The 27,832-nt window shown below is 62.3% G+C and overlaps 1 protein-coding gene across 2 annotated transcripts; it reads right to left on the bottom strand.

Annotated features, from left to right (window-relative positions):
- Nucleotides 1–704: 704 nt before the first annotated feature.
- On the bottom strand, nt 705–27,832 carry DAGLA (diacylglycerol lipase alpha). Of its 2 annotated transcripts, XM_089914713.1 has the most exons (20): nt 27,372–27,832; nt 26,755–26,966; nt 25,307–25,408; nt 24,595–24,733; nt 20,685–20,772; nt 18,654–18,788; nt 17,975–18,052; nt 15,930–16,054; nt 12,043–12,196; nt 11,373–11,456; nt 11,181–11,258; nt 10,628–10,708; nt 9,640–9,782; nt 9,251–9,319; nt 8,842–8,914; nt 7,430–7,626; nt 6,490–6,621; nt 6,166–6,256; nt 5,790–5,977; nt 705–4,339 (listed from the first exon to the last, which is right to left on the bottom strand). In XM_089914713.1, exons 1-20 carry the CDS (start codon nt 27,464–27,466, stop codon nt 3,388–3,390), a joined length of 3,216 nt encoding a protein of 1,071 aa, XP_089770839.1. In that variant the 5' UTR covers nt 27,467–27,832; the 3' UTR covers nt 705–3,387. The 2 variants fall into 2 exon arrangements, with proteins under 2 accessions (XP_089770839.1, XP_022447516.1); XM_022591808.2 differs by lacking the exon at nt 6,166–6,256 and having other exon boundaries at nt 6,492–6,621; nt 27,372–27,828.

A 27,832-nucleotide genomic window follows, 5' to 3' on the forward strand; every position in this document is an offset into this window, starting at 1 on the left:
GTCACAACTTGGCTGGGTCAGTGCCTGGGCCGCACGCTGCAGGTCCTGTTGGGACTGGCTAGAGGAACGGCGCCATCTGCTGCGAGGAGGTGGCAGGCCTGGGCACGGGGCTGGCTGGAGGCCCAGCTGCCTGCCCACGGTGGCCTTGCAGCCACTCCCCAGGCCTCCCTGTCCCGGGGCCAGGCTGGGAGGGCGTCCCTGGGGTGCCCTGGGCCTGGCCAGGTCTTTCGCACCCTCCTAGAGAAGCCCTCAGCAAAGACTTCCAGTGGGCCCTGCATTCCACTGCTACCCAGCCAGGGAGTTTTAGTGCCCTCACCTCACCCTGGCTCTCAGCACTGGGGGGAAGGGGCGGGCACTGTCAGACCTGCCTGGTACCCCATCACTACCTCTGTGGTCTTGGGCAGTTTACTTACCCTCTAGGAGCCCCAGACCCCCAAGGGGCTAAGAAGTCCCATCTTTCAAGGCCCTAATGAGGTCAGACGGAGCCATGTACCTCATGCACGTAGGGCTCAACAAGGAGCTGCCGCCCATTCAAATGGGGCTCTGAGGGTCTTCTGGTCTCTCACTGCGACTCAAAGTGTGGTCCTGGACCAGGGCATCGACAGCGGTGACAGCCAACCTCAGAGGTCCCCTCCCGCCACTCTGCCACTCAGACCCAGCCTCCACCCCACCTGCGGGGAAGAGAGGTCACTCAAGGCGGCCAGTGTGCTTCTACATCCAGTTTATACACAGCTCTATACAATATACAGAAACTTTTATATACAGATATATTTATAGAATAAGCTATATTAATTTGTCTCTCCTTTTTACAGCAATATTAGTTTGGATCTTTCATACATTTAGTACAAAAAAAGTCATGGGAGAATGGCACGTACAGTGCGTGAGTGTCTGCGGGGCCCAGCTGCTCACTACCGATTGCATATGGAGGTCGCCCGGGCCCCTGGGAGGACAGGCCAGCCTACGGCCGGGAAACCTTGTGCTGCAGGTCTGGGGGACAGAGTAGGGGTCAGTCTGAGCTGGGCTGAGGGGGGTGGCTCAGACCCCCCAAGTGTGGTGTGCAGAGGAAGGGAGAGACACGCAGCAGGCCCATCCTGCAGCGGAGAGGCGGGGAGGGGGCGGGTGAGATGTGGGCTGACCCTGGAGCATCCAGGGCTGAGTCCGAGCCTGCCCCAGCCCCAAGCCTGTAACCCTGTGCGGCTGCAGCCTTGGGGGTGGGGGGTCTGTCCCTGATGGCTCAGTCCTGGGCATGGGTGGGCACCACGCCCCCTCAGAGATCCCAGGCCCACCCTGGTGGAGGAGGAGTTAAAAGGCCAGACCCCTGGGCTTCCCTGGTGGCGCAGTGGTTGAGTCTGCCTGCCGATGCAGGGGACACGGGTTCGTGCCCCGGTCCGGGAAGATCCCACATGCCGCGGAGCGGCTGGGCCCGTGAGCCATGGCCGCTGAGCCTGCGCGTCCGGAGCCTGTGCTCCGCAACGGGAGAGGCCACAACAGTGAGAGGCCCGCGTACCGCAAGAAAAAAAAAAAAAAAAGGGCAGACCCCAAGTCTCCCTGCTACGGGCTGGGGTGCTTGTTGGAACTTTACTCTGATTTATGATTTGTCTTTTTTTTTTTAAACTTTAAGAGCCACTGATTCCGTCTTGATTCTGCGGGAAAGGGGGTGGGCCCAGCAGGGGCAGAAGCCTGATGGGGCTGATGAGGTTTGGGAGTCGCAGAGGGTGAGGGAGGCCCAGCTCCCAGGTCTCTGTCCCCATGTGTCAGGGTGGGCAGGGGTCCCAGGTACCAGTGATCACGAGACGGGGGTCTTGGTCAGGGGAGCCTAGCCAACCCAGGGAGGCCATGGGCGGGCCCAGAGTCGTGGGACCTTGCCTCCAAGGAAATGAAGGCACAAGCGGGCGGTCAACGGCTCGGCACACACCAGTTTTCCAAACTAGGGGTCAGAGCAGCCGGCGAGACGAGGGGGACAGGCCGTGTCCGAAGCCGAGCTCGTCCCGCGGCCCCCGCCGCACGGTGCCCATCATGTTTGCTGCCTGTTTTCTTGGCAGGCTGGGAGGGGCAGCAGGCAGGCAGAGCGGGCAGGGCGGGGAGGGTGCCCCAGCAGCCCCTTCCTCGGCACACACTCATGCACATGCACACACACGCCCCGCGCTGGCATGCGCCCCCTCCCCGCTCTGCCTCTGGGGACAGGCAGGGGCTCCACTTCCCCGCTGCTTCTCCAAGCCAGCAGGGAAGGAACCCTCCCAAGTGTGGGCTGTGGAGGCCTCAGGCTAAACTGGGATGGCCCCAGGGCCCCTGGCCCTCCTGGGTCTCTAGCCGGCTCCCACAATACCCCACGCCTGGCTCCACTTAGTGCCAACAGGACATTGTGGGTGGGAGGGAAGAGAGGCCCGCTCCCAGCAGAGAGCCCAGGCCAGCGGGGAGGGGCAGCTGTGCAGAGTGGAGGCGTGTTTGGCTGCAGAGCCCAGGACCAAAATGGGGGTTTGGTGGGGCCCTCCTTCCTTCCAGGGCACTGACTCTGCAGGCAGGGGTGGTCACACCTGTGCCCTCCACCCTTTGAGTGGCCAGGATCCCCGGGGGTAGAAGGCAGGCCAGGAAGTAATGGGGCACGCCTGGGCACCCAGGACCCATCGACAGAGGGATCAGCATGAGGGATATCAGGCAGAGAAGGGGCGGCCCTGACCACACCCTCCTGTAGGCCCCGCCAGGCCCCATGGCTGCCTTGGGCCCTGTGGAGGCTGGTGCCTGCCTGCCCAGAAGGGGGCTACTAAACACGTGATTGCAGCGGGGGTCAGGGGGCCTGCAAGCCCAGGACACATCCTGAGCCCAGCCCAGCAGCTTCTGTAAACATACACAGCACTGCGGGCCACCTTGGTGGGGGGGTCACCCCAGGGGGCTGGCCAGCAGGCACCAGATCTGGGGGTGGCCAGGGCAGATGCCAGCCTGGACCACAGATGAGAATCCGTGGGGAGGGGGCCGCTCTCCATTTCCACCCTGGGAGAGCAGCCAGAGGGCAGTGACGGGGAGTCAGCATACTCATGGCCTGTCCCGGAATAGGAGGTGCCAGGATGGCCCTGTGGGGGGCACTCAGGCTGAGAGGGCGGAGCGTCGCCCTGCCCACCTGGCAGGCTGCCCCAGGCTTCTCCCTGCTCCACGCCCCTCCCTGTCATTCCCTATCTGGAGGGCCCAGATCCCAGCTGCCTTGGCTCTGGGGGTTCCAAAGCTGAGGTAGGGATGCGGACCCCCAGCTCAGCAGCAATGCCCAATGCCTGAGGCTACACTGGCCCCGTGGGGGCCTCTCCTCAAAGCTGCCCGGCCTGGGGGGCAGCCACCAGAAGCCTGAGGAGCCGCCTGCTCTGGCCCGGGCCTCAGCTGGTAGCAACTCCTGGGGTGCTAGCGTGCCGAGATGACCAGGTCATCCTGCTTGGCGGGGCTGGCCCCATGGCCGGTGGGGGTAGAAGTCCGGATCTTGTCCACTGCCAGACACTCCTGGCTGCTGAGGCCCGTGGGTGTCAGGTCCATGAGCTCGCCCGAGGAGCTGAGTGGGAAGGAGGGCGACAACGAGATGCCCGAGGAAGGGTCGGCCGAGCCAGCGAAGAGCCTTGGGGGCTTGGGCACCAGGTTGGGCTCGAACTGGGCGCGGAGCAGGATCTCTTGCTGGCTGGGGGACTTTGGGCCCTCGGCGTAGTCGCTGGTGGGGCTCTCGGGCACCACCATGCAGTAGAGGTCCTGGAAAGAGCTGCTCTTGCTGTCCAGGTTGAAGAGGCTGTCGATGAACTCCGCGAACTCCAGCACCTGAGGGCTGGGCGAGTCCCCCAGGCGCCCGTCGTGCAGCGCCAGCTCCCCGCTGCGGGGGGCTGCCCCGCCGCCACCCCCTTCTTCCAGCTCGTCGTGGGCGGCTGCGCTGGGGGGCCGCTCGGGGGTGATGCCCCCGCTGCCCAGGGTGGCCTCCAGGGGCTGCGTGTCCTGCGAGTGTTTGGACAGGCTGTCGGCCGCCAGCAGCTCGGTGCGCGAGCTCAGGGATGGGTTCTCCTCGGGGATGGCGGGGTCGATGTAGAAGAGGTGGCCCTCGTCGCGCTCCAGCACGGCGTGGAGGCTGGGCGAGCCGCGGATGCTGCGGAAGCCGGAGGAGCGGCGTGAGTCGAAGCTGTACAGCGACTCCGTGTCCGAGAGGCTCTCCATGGTGGCCAGCGGCGCCCGCCGCGCTTGCAGCTCGGCCGCCAGCCGCTCCTGGGTGGACAGCAGCAGCAGCTCCACTGGGTCCTGGCGGGCTGCCGCGGCCACAGGGGACAGCAGCTGCCCCTCCGAGAAGCCCTCCAGGCTCATCTCAGACTGGGACTTGCTCCTGAGGGGGCAGGGAGGGGTGAGACTCAGCGGGGCGGGGGCCCACCCCTAGTTCCCCAGCGGGAGGGAGCTTGGGGAGGGGGAGGAGGGGAAAGTGGTTGAACAGTCTGGGGACAGGGAACCCTCCTTTTTAAAAACCAGACCCCAAGATAGAAGACAAGAGAGTTGATGCAGGGCTGAGCTGGGGAGAGGGGGCCAGGGGCCTGCACTGGTGCCCATCACTGCACCGACGTCGCTGTACCCACCTGGAGACTGAGGCCCAGAGAGATTGGCTGCCCCAGGTCACTGGAGGCAGAGGTGGAAGGGTAGAGAGGGAAGGAGGGAAGGGAGGGAGGGAGAGAGCAAGGCCCAGAGCCGCCCCCGCTGGGTTCAACCCCACCCCCGGGCCAGCAGCCCCCTGGGCCCCTTCCTGAGCTCCTATCACTTCCTTCCTCACCCGGGGGTTCCTCCCACCTCTCCCATGGGGTGTAGCCCTCTGCTGGACGGGGCCCTGGAGCCCCTTGTCTCCGCACACTGGCCTGCAGGGGGTGAGTGAAGGGCCAGGGTCGGGCCGCAGCAGTCACTGCAACTGCGAACGAACACTGGCTCCCCCATCTGGTCATGCAGCCGCTATGGGAAATGCTTGTGAGATAGGGAGCGAAGTCCAGGTGTCCCCACCAAGGGCCAAGAAGCAGTCACCACCTTCTTTAGCAGCCTCTAGGCCAGATCTGTAACCTGGACCCAGGACCTGGGCGGGAAGGGTCCCAGAGAGGCAGGAGGATCCCCACCCACCCCAGGAGCCACGGCCTCAGAGCCCAACCCCCAAAAGAGTGCGTGTGAATGTGGGGTGTGTTTGCGTCTGGAAGCGTGTACACGCCTGTGTTTCTGCGTGCAGCATGCATATTAGGCGTCTGTATGTCAGTCGGCCCATGTATCTGAGAGGCTGGGTCTGGGTACAGGTGCATCCATCATTTACACACATGGCTGCCCACACAAGCGTGTCCTTGTGTCCAAGCGTCTTGGCCTCTGTCTTGGTGTGTGTTCTATACGTGAGTCTGTCTGTATGGGGCTCTGTGCACTTAGAGCTACTATTTGTGAACACATGTATACACACGTGTAAGCTTTAATATGTGTGTGCGTGTAAGTGCATGGGTGTCCATCTGTTTGGGTCTAAACAGCTATGAGTGAATCTGTGTGTTTGTGGTCAGGGGTCCGTGCAACCCTAGATGCCTACTAGCCCACATGGGCTTCAGTGGTGGCAGGCTGGGGGACAGTGGGGGCACAGCAGGAGAGACCCCGAGCAGTGGAGGCAAGTTCAATCCCTCCCGTGCACGCGTACAGAGTGGCGTGAACATACGAGGGCCCGGCGTGTACACAGAACGCACACGTGCACAAGCATTCGCGCGCTGAAAGCACGCGCGTGGCCACTGCACACACCCTCTGGGGCGGGGCTGCGGGGCGACGGCGCTCACCTGACACTGCTGTTTCGGCGGTCTGCGGCGGGCAGCCCCAGGGCCAGGCCGGCGGGCACGGGTGGTCCCGTGGGCAGTGGCTGCTGCTGGAAGATGAGCTCCGGAGTCAGGTCCACCTCCGTGGGGCTCACCATGACCTTCGCAGCAGACAGCAGGGCCGTCTTCCCCTTGTTGTAGTTCTCCAGCACCTGGGGACAGGACGGGGAAGCTGGTGGCGGCGGAGGGGTGACAATCACGTGTGGAGGCGGGGCAGCAGGCCAGGCCTCTCAGGCTCAGCAGAGCTTCATGGGGTCAGCCGGGCCTGCTCTCCTCCCCACACGGGGCCCGGCTCCTCCGGGAAGGTCGGGGCCAGGCCCTGTGATTGTGCCTCGCCCACCCCACAGATGGGACAGGTTGGACTTTTCCTACACTGCGGTCGGCCCTTCCATGGCCGGGCAATGGCCAAGGCTGCCCCTGCTTGGCCATGCGTCCGCCAAGTGCCAGGTGGCCTTCAGGGTTTGAGCTCAGCCTGCCTCAGGGACAGGTTCCTGGGTGTCTCCTACCCCCTACCCACCACGGGACCACACGGTGGTGTGGACAGAGGTGGGTGTGGAGCCCAGGACACGAGTGGGCTCTCTGGCCCACTAAGTGTCCAGGGAGCGTCGCACCCTTGTGTGTAACATGGGGACGGAGACCCGGCCAGCCAGGCACCGTGGGGCTCACCTTGTTGAGCCCCTCCATGACCACATAGGGGAGGTGCTCGTGCAGCATGGCCGGCGAGATGATCACCTCGTTGAAGGCCTTGTTGTCGCCCCAGATGGCGAAGTACGTGGGCTCCTCTTGCTCGCAGCAGCTGAGGGGCACAGGGGCCAGAGGGAAGCGGGCGGGCAGGGGGCAGCCTGGCCTTGGCCCCCAGGCCCCTGGCCCTGCTCTCTGCCCTGGCTTGGTGGGGATGGGGGGGCCTTGGAGACGCCCTGCCCGGCTGGACCAGCAGGGCTGTGTCCCCGGGCTCCTTGCTTCTGCCTCACCTCAGCCCTCGCCACCAGCCCTCCGCAGCCAGGAACATTTATGCCACGTGGAGCTGGAAAGCCTGACCTTGAGCTGTCACCTGCCTGTGGCCTGGGCCATACCTGCTCCACCCCAGGGAGGATCCCGGCTCGCAAGCAGTTTGTCGAGGAGGCAGCCCAACCCTCTGAGAGTGCAGGAAGGGGTCGGGGGTGAGGTTGGAGAGGTCACCGTACCCGCCCTCTCCTGGTCTCTCTCCTGCCCCTGCCAGCTGTCCGCCAACTCATCCCAGCCGCGATGCCAAGTGACAACTGAGGCGTGAGCTTGGCCAGGGCTTTAGGGTGACCCTCCAGGGCGTCCGCTTTTAAATGGATGTGAGTGGGGACAGCTGTCCTGGGGGACACTAGGGAAGGGTGACACTGGGGATGAAGACCGGGACCGTCAAGAGAGGGGCCTGGAGTCCTGCTCTGGACTGGCCTGTCGTTGCACTTCCAGGGCCCGAGGCTGGGGCAACCCTGCTGTCGGCGCCCTGGGCCACCGTCACCAGCCTCTGCACCTACGCCCCAAGGGCGACAAAATGAAGGCTGGCCCCACCCTCCACTCCCCTGCCCTGGCTGCCGCCACCTCCCAGCTGACCGGGCGCGGGCAGCACCTACCAGCACTGTTCCGCTGGGTGGTTGTGGACCACGTGGATGATGCGGCCGGGGGGGTAGAGAGGGGTGCTGGCAGACAGGGCGATGGTCAGGTCACTGGGGTGGGTCCAGAGCCGCGTGCTGGCCAGGGTGGTCACCTCCAGCTCCTCGGGCAGCTCCGACTTGGGGATGCATTTTGTGGCCCCTACAATGATTCGCCACTGTGGGGACAGGGAGAAGAGGGGGATGGAGCTGAGTGGCACTGCCCGGGTGGGCAGGGGGTGCTCAGGAGAGCTCACAGGTGACGGTGGGGAGCTGGGATGGCCGTGGGGCAGAGGGAAGGGCAACGCCCAGTGGAGAGGCGGGGGCTGAGGTGTCCAGCGGCCACGATGGCCGAAAAGGTGCCAAGGACAGATGACATGGAATGGCTGAACTTCAGGGCTGCAACACTAGTCAACCGCTTATCTAGCGGAGGGGAAACAGGTCCAGCGAGGGGAGGGGACTTGCTCTAGGTCATCGCATAAGTCAGAGGCAGAACAGACCCTGAAGCTCAGTCCAGCTGCACCCACCAGGCCCGGCCACATCGGGGGCGGCTCCCCGCCACTTGCCTCCTGGGCCTGACAAGCACCCAGGACTGGGTCTGAGTGGAGCAGTTCCATGTCCTTAAGCTCCTCCTATACCTTCGTTGCCTGCTCACCCTGGCACCTGGTGCCCTGCCTGCCAGATGGTCACGGGCACCAAGGCTGGGAACAGTCCCAACTGGGCTGAGAGGGTGAATGGGGTGAGGGCGGGCCTGGGGGCACAGAGGCCCTGCTGGGCCTGGCCGGCCACCCCCTGCCCGCCTCAGGGCGCCTGGCTGCAGCGTGCCCACCCCCCAGCCTGGAACGCTGAAGGCCGTGTTACAGGAAGAGCCCCCAGTGTCCTCGGCAGGCCTGAGGAGAGGTTAGGGAGGGCTGGTCCTCTCCTCTCAGCCGCAGGGAAAACCGGAACCAACTGCCCCCAGAGCCCCTCCCCCGGCGACCTCCAGCCTCCCTGAGCCTGGGGATCGCAGTGGGCTTTGGAGGAGGCCTTCCGTCACACTCGGAGCACTGACCTCGGGACTGCTTTGTCCCGACTGCAGGCAGCTCTGTGCCACAGGAGTCAGGACTCAGGAGCCCTCGGTTCCAGTCCTGACTGCGTTACGACTTGCTGTGTGAGCAAAAGCAAGTCCCTTGCCCACCCCGGGCCTCCGTTCCCCCATCTGCACAAGGATAGGTGGGGGGCGGATGGCGTGAGCTCGGAGACGCTGAGGGCCTGATGGCCTGGGGTCCCCAAGACATCAACCATACCCCAGCCTGGCCTCACGTGGCAGGGGGCCGAGGGACAGGTGGGGCAGAAGACAAACGGGGAGCCCAGAGCCCAGGGTGCCCCGGCGGCAGGGAGGGGAGTGAGCTCACTTTGGGCTTGGTGCTTCGCTGCAGGACGTCCAGGAGCTGTCTGCGGAAGCCTTCCAGCTGGGAGAGGCCGATCCTGGAGAAGGAAGCCAGTCGGGGCGTCAGCCTGAGCTGGCCCAGGACGGGGAGACGAGCGGGGTGAGGGGCAGCAGGGCTCCCGGGAACAAGAAGACCAGGCCATCAGGGTCACGGTGTGGGTGAGGAGCCTGCAGCTCGGCAGGGCCCCGCCAGGAAGGGGAGGCCTGGCAGGGCGGGCCGACCTTGCCCTCTCACCCTGGACACCTGAGTTGGGGGGATTCTGGGGGTCCCTCGAGGAGGTGGGAATTTGAGTGAGAGAGACGGGGCACCTGGGTGAGGCCCCGAGGTGGCAGAACAGCCCAGGCCAGGCAGGTGGAGAGAGGGAGCGACTTGCCTGGGGACAAGGTCTTTGCCCAGGACCACAGCTGTCACAAACTCCTTGGAATACTCCATGGCGTCCTCGCTGCAAGGGAAGCCGAGGGGGTGCCAAGGCAGGGGAGGGGCGCGGTGTTCCCGAGCGGGCTTGGCTCCAGCACTCCAAGACCCTCTGGGGGGCGGGGCTGCCTGCTCCCTGCCCGCCTATCCCGTCGGCAAGGCTTTGCTGGGGCTAGATCCCAGGGTCCACCTGGCTTTTGCCAGAACCCCCGCCTCCACTCTCCAGGCCGTTCCCAGGTTCCCTTATGATTGGAACCCAGACTGCCCAGTCCAGCCCCCTGACCGAGCCAGCTCCCAGCGCTGTCCTCCAGTCGCCCCCAGCCAAGTCTGAGGCCCCAGACTGCTTACCTCAGCAGGCCCCCTGGCGGGGAGTAGGCAAAGCACTTGAGGGTCGGGTACTGGGGTCGCAGGAGGAAGGAGAGGATGGCAGCGGTGCCTGCGCCCAGGGAGTGGCCCACCACTATCAGGCCGTAGTGTTTGGTTCCGCGGCCCTGGGGACCGAGAGAAGCCCTGAGAGTCCTGCCCCGCTGCCTGCCAAGCTGACACCAGGGAGGCGGAGGGGGCTTCCCAGAGTCCTGGGATCATGTCTGTGCTGTGGCTGCTGGGGCAGAGGAAGGGCCGAGCTAGGCCCCCACAGAGCAACTTCTTGGGGAGACTATATAACAAACTCCTATTCAGCCTTCAAAAACTTGCACAGAGGTTACCTCCTTGGAGAAGCCCTTCCTGATTTTCCAGGAGAGGCTTGCTCCCTCCTAGATACTGCATCTGCACCTGGGATAGACCTTTAAATATAATGATTACACTCTATTATAATCATTTGGTCACCTGCTCCCATCCCTGTGCCCCAACCACTAGACTGGGGTCTCCTGAGGCCAGGGACTGCTTGGCTTTGGGAAGGGCAGTTAGGAGCACCTCAGGAGCTGCCTGCCTGCACAGGGAGGAGTGGGCAGTGGGCAGGCCCAGATCGCCCTCAACCAGAGCAGCACCCCTTCTATCTGTTCTGCAATTATCTTCTATGTTCATTCTGCTCAACATTTTGGAAGCCCCAGAACTGAGCCATCTTTAGCCTCCAGTGCCTGGCACCGAGCGGGTGCTCACAACTGCGTGGGGCTGAGCAGGGGTGTTCAAGAGGAGCTGGTACAAAAGAAGAAAGGGCCAGAGAGGGTGGGAGGGACTGAGCAAGTGAGGAGGGGCTGGGAGCCAGGGATGGAAGGAGAGTGTAGGAGCCTGGCCTGCAGGGGAGGCTCCATCATTCACCTGTCCTGTCCCCAGTCTGTTGCCCTGGGGGAGGGCGAGCTGGGTGTGGCAAGGGCTCATGGCATGGAAAACGCCTCACCAGGTCTCGCCCGAAGGCCTGGGACAGGACCATCTCCTGCTCCAGCTTCTTTTTGATGTACTCAGCCGAGAGGACCATTCCCTGGGTGAGGAGGAACAGAGGTGGGCGTCACAGGGAGGGAGGGAGGCCTGTCAGGGACCAGCAAAACCACAGGGATGTGAAGCTCACTAACCCTGTCCCTCCCATTTCCCCCTTTGGTCCTCATGACAAGCTGGCTGGGGGCGCTGGTGGACACTTAATCACATCATTTCCATTTCACAGATGAGAAAACTGAGGCTCAGAGGGATGGTGTGCCTAATAGGAACCAGTGAGATCTCTTCCCAGTTGCCTCCTTGAGCTCTTGTGGGACAGGATCTGCGTCGGGCAGGGCTGTGGGGGTCCTGGCAAGTGGGGGCCAGTGGACTTTCCAGACGAATCCGCACCTCTCTGACCAGTCTCTCCTGGTGAGCCCAGTGACACCGGAGGAGCCCCCACCCCAACAGGACAGGCCTGCGTGCTGGCAGCGGAGAGGAGAAGGCCAGGGGCCGCCAGGGGAGCCCACGAGGAGGGGTACCTTGTGTCCCAGCCAGGTGCCATGGTGCCCCTCCACAGGGAGGCGCTCGGCATCACCGGTCAGGTCTGTCAGGGCGTCCTTGTGGGGAGAGAGGATGGTGAGGGGCGGGACTGAGAACAGGAAAAAGGAGGCGGGCACCCTCGGGGGCTGTGAGGGGGTCCACGGGGTGGGCTGGGTCACTGGGCAGCGTACCTTGGGGGACAGGGTTCCCCGGATACTGATCACCACCTTCTTCTTGTCGTGGTCCACTGCCACGTAGAAGGGGGTTTCATAGACCTAGGAGAAGGGCGGCTCATGAGCCTGAACGGCCCCCAGGGTGGAGGCAGATTTGGGGAAGTGACTGAAGTCGGTCTCCTTCAGGGCCCGGGAATCTGGCTCCACTGGCCACTGGGCCCCTGACGCCTGCAAGGGTCACAGTAGGTCCCCCCCAACCCGGCACACAGCCTACCCGGCCTTCCTAATTCCGCTGACACGGGCGCCCTGAGTGCTGCCGCCCTGCCTGCTCAGTCCTGAGGGGCTGCCCCCTCCCCAGTGCCTCTGGCTTCTTCCCTCTCAATTCCTTCCCCCAAAGGCTGGGGCCAGGAAGCCCCAGTGCCGGGTGCGGGGTTGGGGTCCACTTCCTAGCCCCAGAGCGGATGCAGGCCAGGACGTGGGGAGAAGGAGGCGGCCCATCTCTGGTCTGCCCAGCGAGGGGAGGCCTGGAGGCTTCGGCCAGCCATGCCAGCCAAGCCAAGGGCTCCGGCCGCTGAGGTGGACGGTGTACACTCTCCAGGCCGCAGCGCTGCTTGCCTCCTGTGGCCTGTGGAGGACCGAGGCTGGGGGGATGCTGCACCAGCCTGGCAAGCCCGCCCCAGTCCCTCACCGCATCATGGCAGGAGGTGTAGACGATGTCCACCGCGGTCATGTTCTCGTCCAGGAAGTGGCGCCGGATGGCGATGGCGTTGCAGCCGCAGCAGTTGTCTTCCTCGATGGTCACTCCAGGGGCAAACCGGGGCCGTGCGGGACACAAGCAGCACCTGGGCGGGTGGCAGAGGGCTCAGAGCCAGGGACCCCGACGGAGCAGCGGTCTCCCCCATACTCTCTGGAACTGGTTCTTGCAGCCGTACCCTCTCTCTAAGGCCTCCCCTGCAAAGCTCCACCGGCCCGGGCTGGGCCCAGCCCTCATCTTACTCGGCCTCTCGGCAGCACAAGACCCAGTGGGACTCGCCCTCCCCCTTGAAACGCTCTCCCCATTCGGCTGGAGGCACCCTCTCTCCTAGCCTGCTTCTCCCTCGGGGCAGCCTCCTTGTACTCGTCCTCTCACTGAGGACCCAGAGGTCAGCCCTGGAGCTCCTCTTCTCTCCAGCGACACTCGCTCCTGGGGCCTCATCCAGTCTTGGGCTTTAAATACCACCTACGTGCCAATAAGCCCCAGAGACCTGCTCACATTCAACTGCCTGTGCAACACCTCCTCCCAGATGTCCCACAGGATTGCAACCTTTCCAGGCCCCAGTCCCCGAGGCCCCGCCCCCTGTGCTCCGCAGCTCAGCCCCACGCTCGGCGCCATCGGGTCCTCACCCCACCTCACATCCCACACCAGTCCGTCAGCACGTCCGCTAGCTCTGCCTTCAAATTCAGACCTGGACTCCGAACGCTTGCCCTCACCGCCACCCCCTACCCTGCTCCAAGCCACCTTATCCCTGCCTTGGAGTGTCACAGGGGCCTCCTGACTGGTCTCCCTCATTTATACTCGCCCCTTACGTTCTCAACATGGCTGCCAGAGTGGCCCTTTAAGATATACGTCAAGCCACATGGCTGCCAGAGTGGCCCTTTAAGATGTACGTCAAGCCACATGGCTGCATTCAGCACCCTCCAAGGCTGCCCTTCCTGTCCGGTATAAAGGCCAGAGTCCTTGCAAGGGCCGAGGGCCCGGCCCCACCTGGCCCTGGTCCTCTGGCCTGTTGCCTGCGACTCCCCTCGGATGCGTTGGCCATATTCCTGCCTCAGCTTCTTTGCACCGTGGTTCCCTCTGCCTGGAACATTCTTCTCGTGGTTTCTGTGTGGCCAGATCCCTCAGTCCTTCAGGCCTCTGCTCAAACGTTATGCTACGGGAGGTCCGCCGCCTGGGCCACCTCATCTGACATAGCTCGCCCCTGCCAAGCCTGACAGCACAGACAGCCTAATTTTTCTCCAAAACACTGACGTGCTCCAATGGGCTGCATTTCCTGGTCTGTGCCTTGCCACCAGGCGGTGGGCTCCACAGGGCAGGGTTTGCTCTGCCTGGTTCACAGTTACGTGCCCAGCACCAAAAACAGCACCAGGCACATAGCAGGATTCCCCAAAATGAACGGGTGAGCGGCTGAGCTGGGCACCCAGCTCGAGTGCAGCGGCTCCTCGGGCCACCAGAGGGGGCCAGCACCCAACAGATGGGGCCCCGGAGCCCTGAGAGCATGTGACCTCTGTCTGCCTGCTTTCTTGGCTTGACGGCTGAGATTTTATTGATACTAAGAATCCTAGATCTTGGTGATGCACAGAGGTTTGTCTTCACTCGAGCAGCGCCTGAGGGACTGATACATACCCCTCAATGGGAAGAGGCCTCACTGAGAAGACCCAGGGTTCAGCCAAGTCTCGGAAGCAACCAGGCCTGGGGTGGGCAACCATCTCCATTTACTCTGGGAGACCCCCACACCCCTCACCCGCCACTGCTGGGCCAAGTGGGGACAGGTCTGGGCCTGTGGGCCAGGCTCCCGCTTTCAGGAAGCTGTGGCCCCTCTCCAACCTCAGCCCCGCCCTCTAGCACCGAGCAGGTGGCTGCCCAAGTGTACGTAGTCTTCAGAGACAGAGACCTGGGCTTGAACCCTTGCTCTGGTGGCCCTTCCTGACCGCGAGGGCCTGGTGGGCAGGTGCTGATAGCTACTTTACAAGGCTGGGGTGAGATCAAAGGCCCAAGATGCAGGAAGCACCTGGCATACAATAGGGACCCAATAAATGGTGATGCCCCCTCTCTCCAGGGAGAAGGCTGCCCCTGAGTCAGTGATCTGAGGGCCAGGGGGACCGATGAGAGCAGCGGGGCCAGCAGCCTGGAAGGGAGGGGCCCGCGGCACCGTCGAGGCCAGCACTCCCGCCTAGAGGAGGCTGGGGCGCTGAGGGGCTCAAAGGTCCTGGGAGCCTGAGGACCCGCTTGGCCCATGGCAGGGCCTCTCCTGCCCACAGGAGACTGACCACACGTCCAGGGCAGGGCTGGAGCCGAGTGGGGTGTCCCCAGGGTGGCGGGGCCATAGACAGGCATGGCCTGCCATGCTCTGTGTGGGATGGCAGGACCACTCCAGGTGAAGGGCCTGGGCCTGAGGCAGGTGGGCTGCCCTCCTTCCTCCAGCCAGTGCTGGGACTCTGGGCTGCTGTGGACAGGCTGGGACTCAGAAAAGGGAGCCCGGCCCTCTGGCCTCCATCCTGACACCCTTGGCTGCAGGCCGGGACTCCAGGCCTGCCTCTTCTCCGCCCCCCAGGGCACCGGGCTCTCACGGAGCCCTCACGGGGTCTGAGGTCCTTCTGCTCCCTCTCCCCGCAGCATTGAGAAGCTGCTGCAAGTACAGCCTCGCTCCTGTCTGCAGAGCCCCCCAAGTGCCCAGGCTGCCAGTGACTCCCTGGCTTCTGAAATACCCCACAGGTGGGCAGGACGAACACTGCCTGTACAAATGACGTCCCCACTCTGCCAGTGAGAAATGGAGGAGGGCTGTCGGAGCCCAGGTCTCAGGACTCCTGGCCCAGTGCTCATTTGGAGAAGCCTCTCAGCCGCTGCAGGGGCTCCCAAGGATGCTGGGGGCGGGGGGAGAAGCAGTGTGCGGGCTGGCAAAGACGGGGAGGGGCGTGGAGATGCCCTGGTCAGCTGTGTCAGTCGCTGGGGGATGGTGAGAACAAGCCTGAGAGCCCCCCAGCTTTCTGGGAAAAGGACGCTGAAGGAGGGAGTGGCTACTTGTGCCCCAAGGGCGGTAGCGTCGTGGAACAGAAGCTGCCCGCCCAGCGTGCCAGCCTTTCCGGAACAGGGAGCCCAGGGAGCTGTCCTCCTTCTGCCCGGCCTGGGCAGAGCATGGAGACACCAAAGAAGGGGAGGGGCCCTCGTGGAGCTGAGCCCTCCTCTGGCCCACTTAGGAAAGCAGAGCCCACCCCGGCCCCCCGCGGTGGGCTAAGGGCGGCACCCTGGCTGAGGCCTTGCCAACTCCTTGTGAAGAGGGCTGGAGCCTTTCACAAAGGGCCTTCTTGCTGCCCTTCCAGAGGCTTCTATGGATTGGGGCTCAACCGGGAAAGGCCTTTCTTCCAGAAAGGCAGAGCACAGGAAGGGAGCCGGGAGAAGGAAGATGTGGGCAGAGGGGAGTAGTTGAGGGGGCAGGGAGAGAGATGGGACAGGGGTAAGCGCACAGCCAGATGCTGGGCAACGTCTCATTTCGTCCTCTCAAACATCCCCATTTTACAGATAAGGAAACTGAGGCTTGCAGGGGTAGACCGACTTGCCCAAGGCTGCCAGTGACAAAGCGTGGATTCAAACCTGATACCGTGTGATTCCAAAGCCCATGCCCTTCCCCATCCAGGGATAACACCGAACTAGAAAGGTTGAGGCCCAGAGATGGTGCGGAACAGAAGCAACGCGGGCCACAGGGGGCAGGGTAGCAGGTACAGTCCGTTTAGGGAGAGCCCCCCGTGGGCAGGCCCGGCATCGTGACCACAGCCCCTCTGCACATGCCGCTAGCTAGGGGGACGGGCCGGTATACTCACGAGCAGGACCGGGCCAGCTGGCAGAGGCCACAGGCCGGCTTCCGCATCAGGTACATGGGCCACCCGTAGGCAGCCAGGGCAAAGAGCATGTAGTAGCAGACCTCTTTGTAGCGGAGCATCTCTTGCTGGAAGAGAAGAGGCAGAGAGCGGTCACCTCCTGCCCTTCCTGCCTGTAGCCTCAGGGCCCATGGGCTCCCCTCGATGGAGGATGGAGGCAGGAGCTGCCCTCCCAACGGGCTGCAGACCACCCCCACCCCCGCCTTGGAGGACCAGCTCCTCCAGATAATTGCATTTCCCTAATTATCTCCATGCAACCAGGGCACGAATCCTCCTAAGACCTGTCCCATTGCACCAATCTCAGAAATTAATGATTTGGGGACAGAAAAGCACTCAGAGCACTGGATCGATTTCCTCGCCCGTTTTCCCGAAAAGGGAAGAGAGGGGGAGGTTACCGCGACAATCGCCCACCTCGGCAATCAGGCCCCCGGGAAGGGGGATTTAACCCTGAGAGGTCCGGACCCTCCAGAGGGGGTTGCCCAGGCCACAGAGCAGCAGGGCGGGCCCTGGAGACATGGACATGCTGGGGACCAGACCAGTGGCCCACCGTCAGGGCGTCTGGGCAGACTGGGATCTCTGAGAAAGGCGCCGGTTTGAAAGCTGGTGTCTGAGGCCGGTGGCGGTTATCAGCCTGACCGGCTGCAGGAAGGTAAGGAGGCCCAGATATCCCAGCAAAGCAGCTTCCGGTGCCCCGGGTGCCCCAGGCACTGGGGACTCCTGCACTTAGAGGGAATTAGTCACCTTGTAAAAGGTGAAGAGGGTGATTAGTCATCTTGTGAAGTGAAATAAACAGCACCTTCATCAGGGCCCCGAGGTGTCTGCTCTCCAGGAAAGCACTGGAGGAGGGAGGTATCCCCTTCCGCTCAGGCAGGAGGGCAGGGCGCTGGCACCTGGAGGCTCAGCTGCCCCTTCCCTGCCCCCCACAGGCGAGAGAGGGCATGGTGAGAGCGGGCCTGGGCAGCCCCGGGAGGCTGGGACGGCTGCTCTGGGCACATGCTATGGACAGGCTTTTTTTTTTTTTCCCAGTACGCGGGCCTCTCACTGTTGCGGCCTCTCCCGTTGCGGAGCACAGGCTCTGGACGTGCAGGCTTAGCGGCCATGGCTCACGGGCCCAGCCGCTCCACGGCATGTGGGATCCTCCCGGACCGGGGCATGAACCCGTGTCCCCTGCATCGGCAGGCGGACTCTCAACCACTGCGCCACCAGGGAGGACAGGCTATTTTAAGAAAGGATACAAATGCCCATTTTGGGGAGCAGGGGCAAACAGAACAGGCTTTTCCAGGGGATTCAGATTGTGAAGGATGAATCCTTTCTAACGCTGTCCCGACTGGCACGACTGGCGCCGTGCAGGGAACGGGGCTCAGGATGGCTCATCCCCTCCCCACCGGGGCTCTGGGTGAAAGGCAGGCCCAGCACCGTTTATGCTGCCGCAGGAACAGACTCAGAGGGGTCAGGGACTTGCTCAAGGTCACAGCCCCCGGCTACACTAAATCGGTTTGCTTCTGGGGCAGGGCCGGCCCTCCGGCTGCAGCTTCAGCCCTGGGTGAGGCGCTCCTTTACTGGGACACACACACTGGATTTCTCCTAAAGGCGCTTAAGAAGTTCTGCTACTCAAAAAAGCTTGGAAACCAAAGTGCTGTGTCCTGCTGCCTTTTGTAACAGTAACAACCATGGCAATAATAGTAACAGCTCACCCTCCTGAAGCCCTTTATCATCTCAGGAGGCCAGGACCAAGCATTCTGAGCACTGAGAGGCCGATTCAGGGGTCTTTTCTGTAGAACCAGCGTGACGCAGGGGTGGGGGTGGGGCCGCTGGGGGAGACTCGGGAGGAAGGGGGCGTGAACTGAGAAGGGGGGCCGCCTGGAGGGCTGAGGGGGGACCCGCGCAGAGCAGGTGTGCCCAATGCTGCCAGGGCAGGTGGTCTGCTCGGGTCGTCCTGGCAGAGGGAGAGGAGCCGGCACGGGTGGAGGTGGGTGGCTCGGACTCACCGAGTTCTTGAGGTCGAGGTACTTGGTGTTTCTGGTCACCGGCATCCCAGACAGGAAGGCCAGGATGTCATTGTTGGCCTGGAAGACAGGTGCGTTACGGTGACTGACCCGGGTCCAGCTGCACGGCTGAGAAAGGGGTCCAGGCCCCCAGCTCTGCACCCTGCCTGCCTCCCCAGGGCCTGAGAGCCCAAAGGGGCATGTGGTTTCTAGCTCTTCCATGACCTGGCCAGTTTTCCAAAATCTGAGGTCTCCTCATATCTCCAGTTGCTCCCCTTCCACCCAAAGCATCAATCCCCTGGGACGTCGCTAGCCCAGGCCGGGAGAAAACGTATTTTGCATGGGATGCCGGGAGACCCCAACTAGGACTGGTGTGTTGGCTGGGGTGGGGTGGAGAGGCAAGCACAGAGGCTGGAGCGTGGAGCTGGATGCTTCATTGGGCCCCTGTGATTAGACGTCCCCTGGGGCCCTGGAGGCAGCCTTGCGGCCCCGCAGAGGGAAGTCACTCAGGCAAGAGCCATGAGTGGTGAAGGGTGAGCTGGGGAAGGGAGGGAAGTGAACGTCAGAGGGTGGCCTCCTGGGCCAAGAGGGTGGGTGGAACCCGGGGGGCAGCAGGGGCGGCAGGGAGGGCCCGGGAGGAGGGCGGTGCGGGGAGGTGGCCTGAGCATGGCCGCGTGCTCACCTCGTCCAGCACGGCGTTGCGCTTGGCCCGCTGCCGCTGCCGGAGCAACACCAGGCCAGCGATGATGTCGGAGGGCACGATGTCCAGGTCTCGGAAAAACTCGGCAAAGAGGTAGGCGATTTCCGAGTAGGCGTCCTACGAGGTCCAGGGAGGCAGGAGGCGGCGGCAGGGGAGCAAGAGAGAGGACGAGACACGGGGCGTGAATGTCCGGGGCTGGGTGTCTGCTCGGGGTCCCCTGTGCAAGTTCCCCCAGCCCCCCACATGCGGCCCTCTGCAGCTGTGACCCTGAGGGCCCTGTCCTGGGCTCCGGGCCCCTGTAGACCCTGCAGAGGCTGTCCCAGACACGGCTGACCCTTCTCCTTCGGCGCTCACCGGGCACCGTCTACCCCCGCACAGATGCCCCCGGGAGCCGTTTCCTGTTCTTTCCTCAGGACTAGGAATCAAGGCCTGGGCCTGGCCTGTTTCTCCTTCAGCCTTTCTCTCTAGCAGAGGAGCCAAAACTAAGCTCCTGGCTGCTTTCCCCACACTGAGTTTCTTCCCACCTCCCACCAGCTGTGACCTTGAATGCCCTCCTAAGGGCTGTACGGAGCCCTGGGTCTCAGGCCCCCTCCCCGACCTGTCCACAGTTGTAGGCTCAGGGACCCCCACCATGTGCCTGCAGAAGGGGCATGTGACCTGGGGCCACTGGTCCCCCTAGCTGTCCTGCCAGCTCTGTTCTCAGGACAGCCATGCTTGGGGCCTGGGGGCGGGAGGCAAGGCAGACAGACGCAGCCCTTCCAGCAGAGTGCAGCCTGCCCTGCCCCACGACAAGCTGAAGTCTGGAACCTCTTCCCTAACTGGTCAGGAGAGGCTGTGATGGGAAGAAACTCATGGCAACTGGTTTTCTCTCGCTGGGTTTCACCCTTGAGTGTGTGGCACATGCAAGAGAGGAAAAATCAAGGGCTGCAAACTCAAAAGCCTAATGGGGCCAAACAGAGCCTGCTACTGCTTTGAGAGGCCCACTTTGGGCAAATCTAGAAATACTGAACTTTCCCTACACTCCCCTCATTTTTAAATGTTGGCCACCAATTCAAATTTTTAAGCAACACAGCATGAGGTGATCAAAACGTTCTCTGGGCTGGACCTGACCTGACCTGACCCCCAGGCCGTCAGTGTTTGATGGGACCTAGGTTCTGGGGAGCCCCGGCCTTTTGAGAAAAGACGTTCTGCTTTTTCCCCAGGCTCCAACGCCAGCCCTGAAGCTGTCTGCCAGGAGGGGTGGGTGTGTCCTCTGCACGCCCTGAGCTGAGACCCCTCAGACTGCCCCGAGAGCCCCGGGGTGGGGGTGGGGGTGCTTCCCACCCACCAGGGAACCTCTGGGGGTGGGAGGGACTTTCTTACGCTTGATTACTCACTCCACGGCTCACCAGGGGCTGCTAGTGGGTAGGAGCCACTCAAGGCTTCCGGGGGCTTCCATGCAGGGCACCTGCTGTCTGGCTTGGGGAGGAGCGGTCTCCTGACCTCACTTGCTCTGCCACTAACTACCTGTGCAATGCTGAGTAAGTCACTCCACCTCTCTGGGCCTCAGCTGCCTGATCTGCAAAACGAAGGGTGGGACTAGATGACCCCTAAGGGCCCTGCCTCCCCTCCCCAACCCGGGGGCCACGCACCACTGACCCGCAGCGCCCTGGCGGGTGCGGAAGGCTAACAGTGCGCATCGAGGGACGGATCTTCCAGAGGGACCTGCAGCTGCTGAGATGCTGCTTTTCTGTCTTCGGGTTGCCCTGATATTTGAGTATCTCTTCTCCTAAACTAAACTCTTGAGTTCCAAGGGGGTGGATAAAAGGTCTTCACATGTTTCTGTCTCCTTGACAAAGCAAGGGGTTGGCTGTCTCACATGCTGGAGGGAGTCCTTCAGTGAATAGTAACAGGTCCTCTTAGGAGCAGGCTGTCACCTCACTCCTGCCCCACCCGGCAGAGCTGCGGAGGGAAGCCTCCTGAGTCGCCGACAGCAGGATGTGAGCCCCAGGACGGCGACTTCCCAGTACTTACTGACTGGGAGTCCTTCGTCCGAGTACAGCAGAGGAACACTTTGAGCCGGCGCGACCAGCTGGTGGCCTGACCCTCTTCTAAGCGGTGCCTGCAGTGGGGGAGAGTTGGTATGTGTGAGGTCAGAGGGCCCGAACAGAAGAGCTGGGCCCAGACATTACAGAAACAGGACAGCCTGTTCCCAGGACCCTAGCAAAGGGCTCCCCAGTAGGAGGGTCTAGGGGAGAATAGGCCTGGGTCCGGCCAAGGCTGGCCGGCCAGTGACCTGGCTATCAGCCAGCAGGGCTCTCCCTGGGGGGCTCCTGATGGCCTAAGATGGTGCACTGTTGGCCAAGGCCAGGGCCTACGCTCCCAACTTCTGGCAGACTGACAACAGCACGCTCTGGGGGGCTTCAGAGCTGGCAGCCCGAACTGGGGGCTGCCCTGCAGTCCACTCCAAAAGCTCAAATCAAGAGCCCTGGGAGATGGTGGCAGGGTGCTGGCCTCTCTGCCGACTTGTTTCCTGGCCTGGAGCAGACCTGCCGGAGAGACCTGTTTCCCCTCTCAGAAAGGATTTCTCACATTGTCTGTACTTGGGGAAGTTTAAGGGGCTGAATGAGGCTCTGCATTCTTCAACTCCTTGGATCTGTTACATTAGAGGGGAGAGGGCCCCTGCCTTTCATCTGCATGGCTGGCCCCTGTCTGTTCCACCCTCAACCCCAGCCCCAATGGGTCTGGCTGCTCTGATGGGGAGTCAGGGTACCCAGGAGTCTGCACCCAAAGGGAGAGCTATTGACCGATTATCCACGGAGACCTTTCCAATGCTGGGTGCCCAGAAGTCGGTGTGTTTTGAGCATAAAGATAACAGATCCAATATTAAAAATGTAAATTTCCAGGGCTTCCCTGGTGGCACAGTGGTTGGGAGTCTGCCCGCCGGTGCAGGGGACGCAGGTTCGTGCCCCGGTCCGGAAAGATCCCACATGCCGCGGAGCGGCTGGGCCCGTGAGCCATGGCCGCTGGGCCTGCGCGTCCGGAGCCTGTGCTCCGCAACGGGAGGGGCTGCAATTGGTGAGAGGCCCGCGTACCGGAAAAAAAAAAAAAAAAAGTAAATTTCCAGACTGAGCACGAGGGGCTGGCTTGCTTTTGTGACATGTGCCCTCCCCTCAGCTCCTTCAGAGCCTGGCGCTGGGTGGTCAGGAGGGGCAGACACGGGTGGCCCTGGGTGCCTGCAAAGCACTTAGCATCCAGCAGGAGTGACAGACCGGGTCCCCCCCTCCCCTGCCTCTCGGCTCCTCTTTGCAACTAAGGGCCGCTTCCTGCTCCCAACCCTGGTTCCACAGGCCATGGGCCACAAGGACAGGGAAAGCCACAGAGCCTTCCAGGGCTACAGGAGGGGGTTAGGAAACGGTGCAAGGGATTTGCTATTTCTGGGACCTGCCAGCCCTAAGGGACTTGGGCAGCCTCACATCCTAAGCCAACGTCCCCCCTACTGGGGACTTGATGAAAGGACTGCATGCTGGCCAAGCTGAGTTCCCAGAGCATCACGTTCTTTAACCCTTTCTAACCAAATTGGCTTTTAAACATTCGAAGAGAATTTCCTCCCTTCCCTCCGGCAGATGTTAAGAGCTGTATACTCTACTGCAGTACCCTTTATGCCCACCAGGGGGAAGATGGAGCCAATGACACATTTGGCATAAAGCATCAGTTAGGCTACATAGACCAAGACAGGCAGAGACACACTCAATCTGCACAGAAAGTGGGCTTCTCTGGTGGCGCAGTGGTTAAGAATCCGCCTGCCAATGCAGGGCACACGGGTTCGAACCCTGGTCCGGGAAGATCCCACATGCTGTGGAGCAACTAAGCCCGTGCGCCACAACTACTGAGCCCGAGCTCTAGGACCCGTGAACCACAACTACTGAGCCTGTGCTCTAGGGCCCGTGAACCACAACTACTGAGCCCGCATGCCACAACTATTGAAGCCTGCGTACCTAGAGCCCGTGCTCTGCAACGAGAAGCCACCACAATGAGAAGCCTGTGCACCGCAATGAAGAGTAGCCCCCGCTCACTGCAAATATAGAAAGCCCATGCGCAGCAACGAAGACCCAATGCAGCCAAAAATAAATAAATTAATTTAAAAAAAAGTCTGGACAGCAAGTTCATGGATCCAGCATCCCCCGCCCTGGGGCTCACTAAAGCGAAGGGAGGGCAGACACTCCTTCCGCAAAGATCCAAGGTCAGGCTTCTAGGAAGTAGTGGTGGGAAGAACCCACCCCAAACCCCAGCAGATTTCACTGGAAGGAGAAAGAGCAAAGGACTTAAACAGCTCCCTGATTCCCAGAGACTAAAATAACCCGTTGGTGTGAGGCAGTAGGGCTTGTGCACAGCCCCAAACCTGGAAGCGGATGAAGGGTCAGCAGGCTTGAAAACGGCCCTGTTAGAAAAACTGTCTGTTGGTTTCAGAGCAGAGGGAGGGCGAGTGGGGAAGAGCCTGAGAGGTGGTCACAGCCACCCAGCTGCGGCCTGGGCTGCCCTCCCAAGCCCGCTCGAGAGTTGGACAAAGCACAACAGGTGGGGACCTGTGAGCTTGAGGACTCTCACTACCCGCACAGGGCCTGGCACCGCTGGAAAACTTTCTAATTCTGATGACAGCCACCGACAACTCCCAACTGAAAAGGCGTTGGCTGCCCTGGGCCCCAAAGGCAATTACCCAGAGTTGGGGAGGGGAGAGTTTTTTCCCCAGGGCCCCAGGAGCCCAGAAACCAGGCCAGGTGGGGGCATGTGCTTGGAATGAGCAGAATGGTACTGGTGGTCGTGGCCAGCTGCACCCGGAGGAACAACAGGCTCCGGGGCCTTGGCTCCAAAACCTGGCATTTGGGGCTGGGAGGTGGCCAGCCCAGGCACGGGTGAGGCTCTGGCTACAGTGCCGAGCTGACGCGGAGGGCCCAGGGGAGCTGGGACACAGAGGTGCGTGAGGGTGGGGTGGGGGCCTGGGCAGCACACTCCCCTGGCTGAGGGCTCTTGACCCTGCTGCCCTGGGCTGGGGATGGAGTGCCAGTTCCACTCCCCACCAGCCTGACCTGGGGCAAGTGACCTGCCCGCTCTGGGACTTGGACCCCTCATCTGTAGAATGGGTGTCACAACCGCACCAGGGTTGGCAAAAGGATTAAACAGACTGATGGCGGAAGGGGCTCAGTGCAGGGCCTAATGCAGAACAGAAGCTCAATATATAGGAGTCACTGTGACCCACCCTGGAAGCACTCCCCTCTTTTTCTTTCAATAAACAGGAACCCTGTGAATGTGCCTGGACGTCCTCCCGCATTTTCTCTGCCATGGCACGGCCTCCCCCGCTTCTCCAAAACACTGTGCAAAACATCTCCCCTCCAGGAAGCCTTCCTTGGTTAACCTCCTCCAGCCCCCTTAATCCTAGAGGCAGCCTCGCCTAGTGCTTAAGAGCAAGGGCTCTAAAGCCAGGCTGCCTAGGCTTGACCCCAGCTCCACCATTTACCAGCTGTGTCACCTCAGACAACTCACATAAGCTCTCTGTGCCTCTGTTTCTTCCTCTCTATTACGGGGATGATGCTAACAGCTACCTCGGCGAGTTACTGTAAGTTAACGCATGCAATTCTTGGCTCGCCGTCCGAGCGCTTCCCGCCATTACTCTCGTGTTGTTAGCGCTGGAGATGGTGACAGTGGCTACCATTTACTGAGCACGAACCTCCCATGAGCACGGTGTTAATCACTCCGTTAAACCTCACAGCAGAGCACGAGGCAGGAATTACTGCGGTTCCCACTTTACAGACCAGGAACCTGAGGTAAGCCTTTGGCCGGCGCCCGGGGCTCACACAGGTTTAGACGCCGGGAGAGAGGCGTGGGGCCGGCCTCTGTCCACCGTCAGCAAACCCCGCGGGGGACGCCGCCCGCCCGGCCCACTGACCGCAGGTTGTAGGTCCGCAGGTTGCGCTGCCTCCTCTTGGTGGCCCTCAGCTTGACAAAGGTGCGGCCCGTGGGGTCGAAGACGCAGAGGACGGTGATACAGACGCTCAGGATGACCACCCAGTTGCAGACAACCATCCCTGTGGAGGCGGCCGTGGGAAGCCAAGGGTCATGGTGCTGGGGACACCTCTCTGGCTCTGAAGAAGGGGCACTGCAGCCTCCCTACCCCCAACTGCTTCTGGGGCCCAAGAGCAAGGCTCCAAAGGCCCTGGCCCTAGCCTCTGGCCACACAGCCATCCCCCCTGGCTGAGCCGTGACCCCAAGGCCCATCCTTGGCACGAGCAGACAGCTGTGTGGGTTTCTGGAGCCCTGGGCAGCGCTGTGCCTGCTGCTGCCCCCGAAACCCAGGGTTCCCCAAGGGGGTATGGCAGACTGCCTTCCGTCCTCATGGAAACTGTTTCCCTCTCACGGTGCCTGAGCTTCCTATTCTCTAACCTGACCTGTCCCCTCCACCCCAGGGCTGCCCTGTCTAACCTGGCCCTGTGCCCTCCACGCCAGGGTTAGGGTTAGGGTTAGGGTTAGGGCTGACCCCGTCCCCTCCATCCTGGGGCTGCCCTGTCTAACCTGGCCCTGTGCCCTCCATGCCAGGGTTAGGGTTAGGGTTAGGGTTAGGGCTGGCCCCGGCCCCTCCACCCCTGGGCCAACCAACATACCGAGCGTAACGTTTTTGGCAGTGAGGTCATTGCAGGAGGTGTAGTACTGAGTGAGCCAGACGATGCCCACGATGGCGTAGATGAACTCGATCACCAGGATGGCTGCAAGGAGAGCAGGGCCCCAGCTGAAGGACGGGGAGGCCCTGGAACCTGGGCCCGGCTCCCTTTGCCACAGGATGCCCAGCCAGCTCGGCAGTAGACTGCCCGCCACCCCTGCCACACAGGCCTCGTGGCGCAGAGGGCCCAGGGAGTGTGGCTGTCCCACCACCGGTTCTACTCATGTGCCCTCAGGCCCCGACGTCCCCCTGAGAAGGTGACTGCAAAGGAGGCGTTTCTCTGTTCCTTCAGGAATTAGAACTATATCCATGAACTCTGGGATCAGACGCATCTTAGGCAAGTTACCTAATCTCTCTGAGCCTCCGTTTCCTCGTCTGTAAAATGGGGGTGACAAGGTCCACGGTACAGGGCTGTGAGAACTGGGTGACGGGGTGTTCATTTCATGGAAACTGCTATTCCCAGGAGGGGGCCTCTGGTACTTGAGGCAGGAGAGGGAAGGGGCCCCAGCAGCCAGCTGCCCAGGGTCCCCTGCCTAGACCAGAGCAGTGGGCCCAGGGCTGAGATGGGGTTAGGGGGGCAGGTGGGAGAATTGACGGCCCCCCAGGGGGCAGCATTGGAAGCCCCTGCTCTACAGCCATCCCAGTGTGGCAGCCGAGAGCCCAGGCTTTAGAGCCAGACAACTTGGGTTCAAATCTCAGCTCTGACACTCATATGCTTACTAGCCGTGTGACCTTAAGAGAGCAAAGTAACCTCCCTGGGCCCCAGGTTCCTCATGTGCAAAATGAGGCCAACAGTGGCTCCTCCTGAGTTAACACGGGAAGAGGACCTAGCACAGACCACAGGAGCACCAGAGTAGCCACCAGGAGTGACTGGGAGAAGAGGAGACAGGCGGGTCCTCCGGGAGCTGGTCCAGGCCCCTGAGGGGCTTCCCTGGGAGGGTGGGGGGCTGTTTGGGGAAGGGTCACAAAGCAGCTGAAGAGATATGCACAGCCTAGACGGAGCAGCGGTCGGCAACCTTTTTCTGTAAAGGGCCACAGAGTAAATAATATTTTTAGATGTTGTGGGTCATAAGGTCCGTCACAACTTCTCGGCTCTGCTGTGGTCATGCAAAAGCAGCCAGAGGCAATAAGTACTAAATGAATGAGTGTGGCTGGGTTCCAATAAAACTTTATTTAAAAAACAGACGGCGGGCTGCGCTTGGCCCTCAGGCCGTAGTCTGCCCACCCCGGGTCCAGAACCGGGCCCAGTAAGTCTGCCTGTTCGCTGCTGGCCCTGGTGCTGGCACAGGGCCCAGCCCATCGTGTGTGGCCGAAAGAACGCTGGGCCCAGGAGGAGGGTGGGGGTGGGGGTGGGCCGGAGCGGCCCCCTCACCCACGGCAGGGGGCCCTTACCCAGGCGCACGTAGAGCACGTACTGCATGGATTCGCGGGGCTCTGTGTGGAGGATGCCGCCGCGCATGCTCAGCCAGATGATGGCCATCTCAGCGATCATGCAGCTCAGCAAAATGCCCAGGTAACCGCGGCCGTGGTCCACCAGGTTCAGGGAGCAGGCCTCGTTCGGGTTGTAGACCAGGCCGAAGAGCACCACGGACAGGATCACAAACCTGGGGGAACGTGCACATGAGAGGGGCCGGGCGGCCCACGCACCTCCCATGGCCTCTGGCGGGCAGCCGCACGCAGCCTGGACGCGGGGTGGAGGGCTTCACTGCTCTGGGAGCAGGACCCCTGTCTACCTGGCAGCAAGTCCCTCTGAGGACACGGGCATCCAGGGACAGGGGAGCGAGAGCAGGGAGCCCAGCCACCAGCCGTGGGCAGACAGCACAGCGGCTCCGCCCAGTGCTGGGGTCAGGTCCGGCGGTGGCCAGGCGGGGTCTCTGGGCTCCACGGGGGTATTGCCCTAAAGGCGCAGCCGTTTCAGCACCAACTCCGGGGAGCTGGGAACACAACAGGGTTGGGACAGATGGCCAGCAGGCCTCCTTCCAGGCCTGTGGCGTGGCCCCGAGACTCACCAGGTGGTATGGAGGAGGAAGAGGAAGATGGCTGGCAGGACGAGGTCATCGCTGCCCACAGACCAGCGCCGCCGGAACACCACGATCCCGGGCATGGCTGGCAGCTCTGCAGAGGCTCAGCGGGCCTGGCGCTCACCTCCTGAAACAGAGCAGAGGACCCTGAGGCTGCCCGGGCTGCTGCGGCACCCAGGCCCACCGTGCTCCTGGTCAGGTGTGCCCAGCAGCAGAGCCATCTCTCCCAGGCCCTACAGCCCCAGGGCTTTCAGGCCTATCCCTGGGCAGGATCCACCTCCCACAGTATCCACCCCCTGGAGCCGATATCTAAAACTGTAGCAGCCAGACACTGGCTTCAGTCTTACCCGTGAGGACTCTCCTCCCCGCAAGACTGGCACAGACCCCTTGGGATCAGCTCTGCCTGGGGTCACCCCAACAGGAACTGCTCAGCTCCCTTAAAGACCTGG

The sequence above is a fragment of the Delphinapterus leucas genome, chromosome 7 (genome assembly GCF_059928025.1).
Source record: "Delphinapterus leucas isolate spDelLeu-1000000601 "Yukka" chromosome 7, BTC_Dleu_Yukka2, whole genome shotgun sequence".
NCBI lineage: Eukaryota > Metazoa > Chordata > Mammalia > Artiodactyla > Monodontidae > Delphinapterus > Delphinapterus leucas.